The sequence below is a fragment of the Fulmarus glacialis genome, unplaced genomic scaffold, assembly GCF_000690835.1.
Source record: "Fulmarus glacialis isolate BGI_N327 unplaced genomic scaffold, ASM69083v1 scaffold12339, whole genome shotgun sequence".
Taxonomy (NCBI): domain Eukaryota; kingdom Metazoa; phylum Chordata; class Aves; order Procellariiformes; family Procellariidae; genus Fulmarus; species Fulmarus glacialis.
Window position 1 is genome coordinate 9,978 of NW_009232686.1, and position 12,381 is coordinate 22,358.

The 12,381-nt window shown below is 33.7% G+C and overlaps 1 protein-coding gene across 1 annotated transcript in view; it reads right to left on the reverse strand.

The window, feature by feature from the left end:
* Positions 1 to 220: 220 nt before the first annotated feature.
* Positions 221 to 12,381, reverse strand: part of ARHGEF3 (Rho guanine nucleotide exchange factor (GEF) 3) — a 20,670-nt gene continuing 8,509 nt past the window's right edge. The window contains 7 exon segments of the mRNA XM_009585020.1: positions 221 to 2,534; positions 3,482 to 3,668; positions 6,297 to 6,467; positions 8,757 to 9,014; positions 10,569 to 10,645; positions 10,736 to 10,832; positions 11,162 to 11,224. Of these exon segments, the coding sequence (XP_009583315.1) occupies positions 2,188 to 2,534; positions 3,482 to 3,668; positions 6,297 to 6,467; positions 8,757 to 9,014; positions 10,569 to 10,645; positions 10,736 to 10,832; positions 11,162 to 11,224 (1,200 nt within the window). The 3' untranslated portion in view covers positions 221 to 2,187.

A 12,381-nucleotide genomic window follows, 5' to 3' on the forward strand; every position in this document is an offset into this window, starting at 1 on the left:
CTACTTACTAAATTGATTACGTAATGCAAAACTTTGGGGAATGTGCTGAATTGAGTACAGTGACTTGTTTCTTTATTACTATTTTGTATCTAGGAAATTAGATCCAAATATGTAACACTTCCACGAGAACCAAAATATAAGCATTGGTCATGTCTGTTAAGACTCACTGTGTGCACCATTGTAATCTTTTTGTAGTCTTCTTGCACAAACAACCAAACCAAATAAAAATCAAAAGGGTTTAATGTAATTTATTTGAAATGCTTCCAGAAAAGTTTAAGGCTATTATTAAAAAAAAAAAAGTCAATACACACATTCATTCTTTCTTCTCTATCTGAACACTTTACATGCTTTTCGCTCTTTTTAAACATTTTGCTGAACAGGTTTTATGAAAATGGTTTCATCATCTAATATGCTTTCCTATGCCTTTTCTTCTGCAAATTTTTCCTTTCTCTCATCTTCATTGGCATACTTATTCAGCTCTAAAAATGAAGCAGTTGAAATAAATTACAAAGCCTGAAACAGAAAAGAAAATTGACTTTTTTGAAAAACTATAAATACAGAAGTATGTTCTATAGGGTAAAAATGACACTTTTTTAAAAAATAAAAATACCTTGTTTTATACTGTTTATCATCTTGTCACACTGACTTCTGTAATGTGTATCAGCATATATATATGTAAGATACTTGACATTTACTATTTTCTGTAAACTTGCAGAACACAAGAAAAATGTTTTTGGCAATAACTTGGCAGTTTTTCTACTTTTGTTGGTACTAGTACTTTGCACAGGTTATCTTGTGTAATATCAAGGATAATTTAAATTTATTAAAGTATCATTTTCATAGCTTGCCATACAGCACTGGCATTATTTCTTATACTACGAAATAAAATATTTCAGGGATTCCTGAAAAGTAACAGAATGTTGAACTGAGTGCTTTAGACTGCATTTAAGTGACTTATCTGCTTCTCATCATAATGAGTAGATTAAAACAGCCACCAGAAAATACAGTAACGTTTCCAATTACAGCATGAGATTAAATGCAACAAAAACTTCTAAAACAAAATTTGAGAAAAATATAAAGGATGTAATACATTCTAAAGGAAAAGCAATTCCCTTTTTGTTTAAACTTTCTCTACATAATCCCATAGGGTATTTGTAGAGCACCATTTATATAAAATTGTCACTTAGTTTAAAAACCAACTACATGTAATTGTAAACACACATTTACAGAAAATTAAATGTTTTGACATTAGTTTAGTGGTGTTTAAAACCAACAGTGGAGGTCAGTGGAGTGCAAAATGCTGAAGAGGGCCTATTCACAAGCAAAAGCTTTTTTCCATTCTTACCCTGTTTGGGATTAAAAAAAAAAAAAAAATAAAAAAAAATATGGCACTGAAAGCAAACTACCAGCTTATTTACAAATACCCAGTATTCTCGGGATTTCATTTAATTCAGTGCTGGCTGTAGAGGCTTGGTTGGGTTTGGGTGGGTTTTTTTTTCAGTTGATTATTTTTAGCATTACATGCTTTGATAAATAAACCATAGCACTATGCTGACCACTTCAACTGACCAGATTTTAATAAGTTCGGTTGCTGGATCTTAGGACAGTGCTTCATTTTGAAAAATTAATCCCTAAAGAGTCACTGGTTACACGGCCTGTTGTTTATAGTTCTTGTTGATTTAATACCGCAAGAGTTCAGATAGGTATCCTTGCAAAATATTTTTCTTTTTTGCCAAGAAACTGTTTTTTCCTTCCATGCCTTTACAAAAACTTATCATCTTGATACCCATCCTGAAACTCCATATTAAGTCCACATCTTCAGCTGCCCCATTAAAGGGCAAATAAAGTACTTTGAAAATTATGAAAAGATTCTGTATGTAATGCACATATAAACAGTAGTTTAGAGATTCTGTTTACAGCAGGACATTGAGAATAACTGGTCAAGTACCTCTTTCATCCACCTTTGATGTTTATGGAATATAATCACAGGACATGAGTTGCAAGAGATTCCAGCTTATACAGATGGGCAGTTACAGTACTACACTCATAGGTACGAATACAAGAAGGACTGCATTGACATTGTCACAAAAAATATTTTAAAAGTGCTTCTCCAAATAGTTCCATGTATGGAATGCAAATACTGTACAGGTAAGAGACAGATTTTCTTCCATGAACTGTAAGTTTTTGTCAAACATTGGTTTCTATTTGCTTTTCATTTTCACAAGAGTTTGTCTGTTCCATACGTTCACAGTCGATGCTCATCTCACTGGTGTCCATACTACAGTCTGACTCACAGTCTGATTGGTCCATTTGCTCGAGCGTGGTTTCTCCCTGGGGTACTCTGCTTCCATTTGGTGACAAAAGAAAATGTGGTTCAGAGTTCAGCACACCAGCTTTGCCTGCACACGTAACTTTTTCTTTGGCCTGGCGGATACAGTTAAGCCACTGTTGTTTGTTGAAGGAGTCATTGGCTTGGAGTGAGTGAGTCTGGCTTTGAGATCCATTTTTGAAGCTGACTCTAAAGAAGTTTTTGACTGAAAGAAACAATACGTATCAAAACACTGAATGTTTTGGCTGAATGGATTTTATAATCAAAGAGTTATTTAAATAACAGAATCTCCAAAATCTTTGACTGAAGGTGTTTTCCTGCCAATATCACGTCAGACCAGAGAGAAGAGTCTGGGTATCTCCTTGTTTTGTGGGGCAAGAACACAGGCAACCACAAGCACTTCTAATAATTTCTTATTGCTGGATTAAACAATTTTGGTTCTGCCATGCAGAGCGACCCATAAAGCCTTAAGGCTTCTCCCACACTTCAACGCCTCTCCTCCTACTTCTCTGCAAAGCAGATTTCCAGAACCTTCACTGAATACTGTGCCTTGTGTCAGCCAGAGATTGCCTCATCTCTTCCATTCACTTCACTAATAAAGCAAATACATACAAAAAACCCTCCAAGTTTTCACAAGATAAGTGAGATTCAAAGGACCCTTGTAATAAAAACAAGCATCTTTATAATATGCGTAATTAGAAGGACATTAACTCTTACCTCTTGACATTAACATGAATAGCTGCAGTCTTAACACTGACCACTACATTAATTATCTGTCAGCTGAAAGACTTAGTTATGGAATAGCAATCAATGTCTCCATAATACAAGGAAAGTCGTAACAGCTAAAGCTTAAGATTTCAAAATACGCTTGCTTATAATTTTGTGGTTATGCCACTACATTCTACATAGTCTCCCCTTCTCATTTCAGTACAGAAGCAGGTGTGTGGAGAAATCCCATTATCAATACAGTGAACTTCGAGAAATAATCTAAAAGAAACAAGTTACAACATAATAAACCAGTTTGAAATAAAAATCAAGATGTTGGATACAGATAATGTGAATTTCAGAGAAAACATTCCATTGTCTCATTGGCAGGTGTCTTAAAGTTATAATGATCCTATATAAGCAAATAAAAAAAAGGTGTAGTCATACTTCTCTCATTGTTGCTGAATGCACCACGTATGGATCCACCCAATCGCACCTCTCCATCTTGCAAGTCTTCTAGCACAAGCTCCCTCACTGGAATTGGCTGCCGATATAGCTGGTAGCAGAGCTGTTCATTATGGGTGATAGCTCGGGTAATCACCAACACTTCTTCAAAGAGGAAGACGTGCAGTTTCTGTTAAAAATTAATAAATAATAAATTAATAAAAATGTAAAAAAAAAATTCCTCTTTTAGAACATCATTAAACGAAATTTATTTAAACTCTAGCATGTTATAACCTTGTGTTTTCAACAGTTAAAATAAGGATTCCTCTCTTCCCACTATTTAGAAGTCTTATGGTGCAACAGCGTATATGTATGTAAATACAACAATTTAAAAATTCTAAAATTATGTTTCCTGTCCTCTTCTCAGTTTCTTATGTAATGATCCTAATTAATCTTTTGATGTTGAGGCCTTGAAATGTACATGACATTTCAAAGCTCTCTCTACAACAGTATGCTTATACGTGTTCTTCTTTCTGACACCCCATTTAACTTTTCTTTACTGCCTGTGTTACTAAGAAACAGGCAATCTTATTCATTGAAATACTTTCAATGAACAATTATGAGCAATCTTTTTACAATTCACATGCTGCTCACAATCAGCTTCACCACAGCTCTTTGCAGCTCAGAAAATTACTTTTGCTCCTACGTGGCACAAGTCACTTGTTACCATCTTTAAATTATGTTCCTCCTCAGGTTTTGCAATCTCCAGTGGTTTCTAATAATAAACAAACTGAAATTTTAAATTCGTTTCACTTGATATCATGCATTGAAATTAATCTTTTGTTTTTCACTGCCAAAATTTCCTTCCCAATCACGAGTAACTGTTCTTTGCTTCTAAAGTTGACCTGACTAAATCTAAATAGACGCATGATTTGCAGTTTTAACACAAGATAGATCTTCAGATCCATTTAGCTCACTGTCCCATCTTCCAGTAGGTCATGTTTTCAGAAAACTATAATGAAAGAGGTAATTATAGCAAAACTTTTCCCAATATGCCTTGGCAGTCTTCTGATACTGAAAAAGACCATCTTCATTCTATTTTTCCACAACAGATGCCTCATTTTATATCCATGAATAGTCCAGTTTTCTTCCATGTGTGCTTCTCTAAGTCTTCGCAGGACACACACCTAAACTTTTTGTGTGTTCTGTATTCTGCAGGGCTGTCATCTTTTGTATCAATGGCGACTCTATGCAGAGTCTGGTAAAGAATCTATCCATTATGTATTTCAGTTTATATGTTCGACAAATAGCTATCTTCTCATATGAATGAAATACAAAAGAAAGCAACAACGTTTGAGATTAAATATTTGAAGTATATACAGGTATGGATATTTGCTTGTTAAGTAGGGTTGGTTGTTTTTTTTTTAAAATATTCTAAATGTGCAGCAAAAATACTTGTTTATTTTGAAACTCAGTTTTCAAACTATCATCCACAAAATGTTGCGGATTCTTCATAATGTAAAGCTTTGTTATGGCTGATTTTAGTAGAAATCATATGAAACTCTTTTCAATGGTGAGATCTCTTATTTGCTGCAAAAGCTAGTACTCTGTAATAGCAGGTATGAAAGGCAGACTGGTAACATTAAGATATAAATGATCTCTTCTTCACCCCAAATCAAAGAAACGCACAAACATAAAAATATCCCACTGTCAATTGTATTCAAGGAATACATCACAGTGTGGAAACCTCCAAAAAATGCTGGGGAATTTTAAATACTGTTCATAAATTGAAAATAATTGATTATATATTTAATGTTATGCTACCAAAGAAAGGCAGGGGTAGTGTAGATGGAAAAAAAAGTTCACCATAAAGATGAAAATTGCCAGTTTCTTCCTGCTAGTTTGCTATACACTAACTGCCTGCCTGATCTTTATCAGGTGAACCAGAAAACAGCATCCATTTCATCTTTCCATCTCAGCCGTATGGTAAAACATGATCCTACTGTATGCATAAACGTGCTACATAGAAGTGCTCCCAATGCTGAAAAATGCATTTAGAATCCTGCTTACTTTGTTTGTTGGTTTTTTTAATAAAACTTTCATAAGCTCAGTTAATGAGAAAAAGATCTTTTTTCATTGTCCATTCAAAATTTCATATTGTTTCTATTTAACCTTGGCGGGGTGGGGAGAAATCTAAGAATGACTGGTTTTTCTTCTATTAATACTTCTACTAAGCTGCATGGGTTTTGTTGTTTTGTTTTGTTTTGGGTTTTTTGGTTTTTTGTTTGTTTGTTTTGAAAACAGAAAGCTCAGCTTATGACACTTATCAGTAGTGCAGACTCCTGGAGACTGGAATTCACAGTATCAAATACCAAATTTCTCTGGTCAATAAATTAACTTTGACTTCAACAAGTAATCAAGTAAAACATTCTTAATAACCACAGCCTTTGACAGATTTAACATTTGTTAGTACATTTTATGTGTCACTATAGACATTACTATCATGTCTCCGAGACCAGAAATATGTTTCTTGTTTGCTTTTTTCCCCTGCAAGTTTTATTGGAATTTATCAGATTTACAATTTAGCCAGGATATTGTTAGGTCCCTTTAAGAGACAGAGACACATATAAGCTTATTATCTCTATATACAGGTATTTGACTGCTAACAAAAAAGATGAGTGTTATAGATAATAGTTAATATTTATCAACTTCCTATATATGAGAGGGTGATATTTCTGTACGTATACTCTCAGCCCTTTTAGCTGTCATGCAAAATGAAAAGATCTTTAAAAGCTATTTATAACAAAATATTCCTTACCACTCCCCTGTTGTTCTTCAGTTCACCATGACAACATACAACACGTGACTTATCAATCAATGAATCCCTTTGGCCTTCTTCAAGATAAATAAGTCTCTCTTTGTAATACCGGCATTCAGATTCACCAGTCTTTATGTTGATTTCAGCCACTATGCCCTGAATGATATTTATCTACAGAAAAACAATGAAAACACATGAACTTTAATTAGACAGTCCAATATTCAGAGCTATCTCCTAATAATTTGAACTTTAGCTACAAGAAAATACATTTTAATTTACAGTATATTTTTAATGATTTTTTTTCAGACCAGTCTATAAAAGTATTAATATTAGCAATAGAATTAAGCAGACTACAGTGTAAAAGACACTTTAGTTTGGTTTTATCATTGTTTCTAACCATGGCTTAAAAATCTGATCTTTCTCTCTTTATATTAAACCTAAATAGGCAGAATTAAGATAAACAGATGTAAGAAATATAATCAAGAGATATATTTTTATCAGCTGAAGTGTGCCAATAAATGACACAGGACAAATAACCTGCCTTAAAAATATTTATTTAAAATAGGTTATAATTCTCTGAAAACTGCTGCATCGTATCAGAGAACAAGAAACAGAAGAACTATCAAGATCCTTATCCTGCAAACCATGCAACTAGCCCAAACCACTAAGTTCTCGAGTTTTGTTCATTATGGAAGTTACCCTCTGGAAATAAGGTAAATTAATTTTATTTTACAATTCCACTACAATTAAAAGTAATACTTTTTACTTTAAAAAAACATTAAAAGGAAAGCTTTGCCTTTTCTATAAAAATGCACTCCCTATCTTGAACTTCTTTATACTATGGAGCCTTTAAGGACCTTGAGATCAATTTATCTGAAAATTACAATATGGCTCCTTAATTGGGCATATGTGGATGTGAAGTTCTGTTGATTTTAGTCAACTCTAATAGTGATCATAGGTTGTTCAGGCCAATCAAATTCCTCTGTCAAATAACTGGATGTGGAACAGGGGAATGGGTTGAGACATACATGCCCAAACAGATAACTCAAGAATCTACTAATCCCACGAGATTTACCAGGGATCAGTTTGGCCCAATGCGCTTATAGCAGATTGTCAGACAGGAAGACAAATGTACTTCATAAGCCTAAAACAGTGTTAAGAGCCAAGCTCATAGAGTAATTTCTATTTCCTAATTTAACTCGGCAAATATATGATTTATGAAATACATCACTTCAAAGATAAACAGTGTTCTGCTGAAGCAGAATACCACAAAGCTATATAAGGCTATTGAAATATCAAGAAAAAAATCCCGATTATATTTTATTAAACAATTACTAAATACAAGTACTGGAACAAAGCATTTAAAATACTTTTTAAAAGATATTACCAGACATTATGTAGAAAAGCAAACCTTAGAAATAAGCAGAAGAATTCTTTGAGATATTTATGATTTTTTGTTTGAGTTTGAAAGAATATGCACAAGGGGAAAAATGTACCTTATAGATTACATCTAAATGTGAGTATTCTTTGAATTTAAACCACAGTTGTCCAATTTTACAATAGAGAAATTGAGCTGGGTAAGGGATTTGGGGAAGGAATAGCAGAACAGTAGTGATCAGGTACATGTGTTTTGAAACATGCTTTCCAAAGAAAGCAAGGCTGTCATTTTTCAGCAAAGAAATACTGAAACGTACAAAATATTACAGTCTAGGCAAATAAATAATTTTTCCTCAAAATATTAATGAAATTTACTTATATTTAAATACTATTCAAAAGCAGTAGGATACTGATGTTATTTATTTATTCATTTAGAAGTGTGTTTCAAATAAATCTGCTACAGTAAACTCATTTACTCCCAGATATACATTTGTATGTGTGCATGTATTATTGGATTTTTTTTTTTTTATACACACACACACACACACACACACAGAGGAGAGAACAGAAACCTTAGAAACCTTTCAGAATACCTGAATCAGGTCCCTTTCTATTAATAAGGAAGTTTTAAAGCCTTGGATTTATCCCTCTGGTTTTACTTCAGAAAGTGCAACACTATTCCGAATAAAAAACAGAATGAAGGCAAATTTCAGCAATGTTCCCACAGACGATAATTAATCTAGATTCAGAGGTTATGTAAGGTCTCAAGCCAGAGCATAAAACTTACCTAAATGATCTAAAACCTGAAAAGAAATGTCCACATTACCCAACTTAGATTAGAATGGAAAATGACATTGAAAGGTAAATACAAAATGGACAAGGATCAGACAAGAGCTGTGGAAAACACCTCCCATCCTCCCCTTTTTTTTATTATCACTTTGCTACTGAAATAGGGGAGTGCGGCCAGATATTTCATGTATTAGTTTCGGCATTTCCATATTTTATGTATCATCCTTTAATTCATTAATACGCTAAAAGTACTAGGAAAGTGCTAAAAAAAACCCAAACCCAACAGTAACTCACAGCTTCTTCAAGGTGCTGCTGATCTGGATGATCATTTGGTGTGTGTCTCAAAATCTCTCTGAGTAGTAATGGGTATTTCACCAAACGGCTTCTTGGGATATCAAGGAAATTCCAAAGATCCAGTTTGCGACTAAAAGGAGACTCTAAGCAGCGCTGTAGGAAATCTTGCACTCTGTGATCTTGTTTCTTGTGATCCAATAAAGCTTTGGCTGCTACTTGATTGCTGCAGTAGCTATCATAGGAGTTTAGGCATGGAAGCTGAAGAAAGGAATAAATTATTCTGCAGCTGAAAACAAAGCGCAGTTTGCTATATAGAAAGTTTCAAGTGATTCAGGATGTCAGAACTCCTGCTGAGAATCTTTTTTCTGGAGATTTATTCACAATTTATCGATGATAATGTTTCCAACAAAGAAAAGGTTTACAAGGGTCGTCTGACCACTTTGTTCATCATTTAAATCATTTAGAAGCACTAGCTCATCTCTCAGTTCCTAGAGATCTCTGGTATTATTCCAAAGCATTAAAAATATCCATGACTTAAGATTGAGCACTACTTAGTGCAGACAATAGTTGAACACAGAAGTCTGATTTTAATTGTGAATGGAAACAAAAGGAGTGAGTACTCCCAGACCTGGCCTTTTTTAGATAAGCAAACTTCTACAGTCAAACTTCTATATTGCCCTCAAGAACCTTGACCAAACTAAGATGACAGAACTGTGCCTTAAATCTGAAAAAAACTAGCTTGTTTGTTGATTAGAACAATATATCCATTTACAAATACTGCTATATTAACACACAATTATACATAAAATCTTCAACAAAGGAAATTAGACTCAGACATATTTGGACCAAGAGAAGTTCACTGGTGTTCAAACACACCAGAAAATAAATACATTTAAAATTACTTTATGCAAAGAAAAACGGGTAATTTTTGACACTTACAAGCTTATCATTAACTATTTGCATTACATACTAGTAGTGATCATGTTTCTCATGTTTACAATAGGCCACTGTTTCACACAGAGCTGCTAAATATGTTATTACCTAATCCCTTAAAAATTTCAAGCTCTTTTTTTCCTGCTCAATTTCATTACTTACATATACTTACAAGTAACCTTTTCACATATCAAAATCCTTTTAAAAAAGGATTTAAAAATCCTTTTATTTCATATTTCATATATTGAGCAATATTTTCACATAATGAGCAATTTTATCAACAAAACTAACAAAAGCTATTTTCAGTGTTCATGTTGTTGGATGCTAGTGGAAGTGAACTTACCAACTTTTTTTTGTGGGGCAGCAATAGTATCTCTCATGTATCCCCATCTGCCTTATTTTAACAACCTTTTAGAAAATTATCATCTTCGACAGCATTAACAACTACCTGTTACCTTGACTGGAACAGACTGACATTCAAAAATAACTGCAGGGTGCCATTACACAATGTGACTGTTCAAGCTTAATTTCCCTAGGAAACCAGAATACAAATGGGGGCAGATTCTTAAATGATCTACATCAGACAAACTCTAGTCTGACTCTTGATTTTTATTTGAAGCATATTAAATACTGCTTGTCTCCTGAATAGCAAGAGCTTTAAAAATTACATCCTAGTCTAAATCTTTTCATGGAAAATCCCTGAAAAGAGAAAACATTCCATTATGCCTCTAAATAGTTGCCTTACCCTTTAAAAATACTTTGAGAATATATTTCTTGACATGTTATGCTAGATATGGAAAGGAAATTGTCTGATAAATGTAAAAACTACGTTGCAGCTCCAAACTAAAGTCCCAAAATTGATTAAAAACTCTGCCTTACCCAACCCACAAGGATATGGCCAACATGTTCTGTTGATCCGTCAGGTTTCCTGACTTCTTGAAGTCGCCTAAGAAGATCTGATCACAATTGAAAAAAAAAAGAAACTTCACTTAATTAACCAGATGATTATAAATCTATGTGCAATAGTAACACAGACAAAGTTTTACCTTCATGTAGAGGAATTAGAGAGTCCAATGTTCCAAAAATTTGGTTCAGCTCTTGCTCTGTCATTATGGAAAGTTTAAGCATTGGGTCATGATAAGCCTGAAAAGAAGAAAGGGGAGCTCTATAATTAATATATGATTGGTAGTTGAAAAATTAGTGATAGCATTTGAAGCTCCCTGTAAGTAAAAACAGACCAAATGCTGAGCATATTTTAAAGTTTCATAAGCATATCTTAAGCTATCCATTTCATATGTTAAAAAAATTAAAGCAGCACATTTAAGTGTTTCAGAAAGAATGGGAAAATAGAAATATGGTTTAGGTTTTTTCCCCTCTTACTGTCTTAGCAATTGTAAAAAGCGAGAGTTATTTTAAAAGTGATATGAACCAATGAATACTGTTTGTTGTGTTTTGTTTTTTTAAAAACAGACCTTTTTTGCTAACTTCAGATCTTCTATCAAGTCTTCTTCTCCCTGGGAAAGTTCAAAGATAGCCTGTAAAAAGAGACACAAACATTATAAAATATCTTTATTTAATCTGTACTCAACTTGTTGAGTGGATGTTATATTCTGAACAGTTGTCTTAACACCATGTAGCAGAATTGCTCTGCTAAATCTAATAGCAGAAATAAAATAAGGCTTCATTCCATAGCTACAAAATCATGTGCAGTACTTTTAAAAACACAGTGTATCAGATTGCTCATAAAATGCTTACCTGAAATACCCACAGAATTAATTTTTTTTCAAATGGATGTGTTTCCAAATGAGGGAGCTATCTTCAGCATGATATTTTGACTCAGCTATATTTTAACTGTTTATACAGCTATTTGCATAGGAGTTTGTTGCGTTCCATTTTTACACATGCAGTAGTAAAAGTTCTAGGTGGTCTTGTAAGTAAAAGACAGACCTTCTTAAAAACATTTCTTTGGTAGTGAGCACTTTTATTTTGGTACCAATTCATTTTTTTTGTTATGAAGGCAGAGCTCTACTTAACTGTCTGCTGATATTAGTTACTTCTCTTGAAGCAGATTTGAGACTTTAAAGCTGGCAGATTAAAAATAACCACCACCCTAACACACTGCCTTATCAAAATACCGTTGTATCTATTTATTGCATGATTTCATTCTAAACTGGGGTACAGTAAAAGTTAACAACATTTTGGTCAGTTAGGATTACTAACTTTACAGTCAAGGCCTTCAACCTGCATAAATCATGGAAGAACATCTTCAGCTAGTGCAGATTCTCTTAGCTTGATAATAGGCATACATGGAAGGCTTGCCATAGTGCAAGTTAACTGACAGCACACGCCTGGAAGTGGTTCAGATATTCTGTTGAGGCATGCAGTATAAGAACCAATATAAAGCAGAACCCTCATGCAAAACTTCCTGGAATACAGCTCATTTACTTGGGCTCTATGAAGGGGCCTGGCTTCTGTCCCAAGACGGTAATGACTGTTATGTTATGCAAACAGTTTCTACAGTTTATTTTTCAATATGCTGCCTTTGAAGTTCTCAATTTTAAAAGTTATTCCTATGAATCCTTGTACAATGTTAAAATCTGCACAAGAAATGCTTGATGTTACTGATGTTTGATTTATGACTCAGTCCCTGAAGTATTCTCAGAGATATTGTTATAAACATTGTTGATAATGC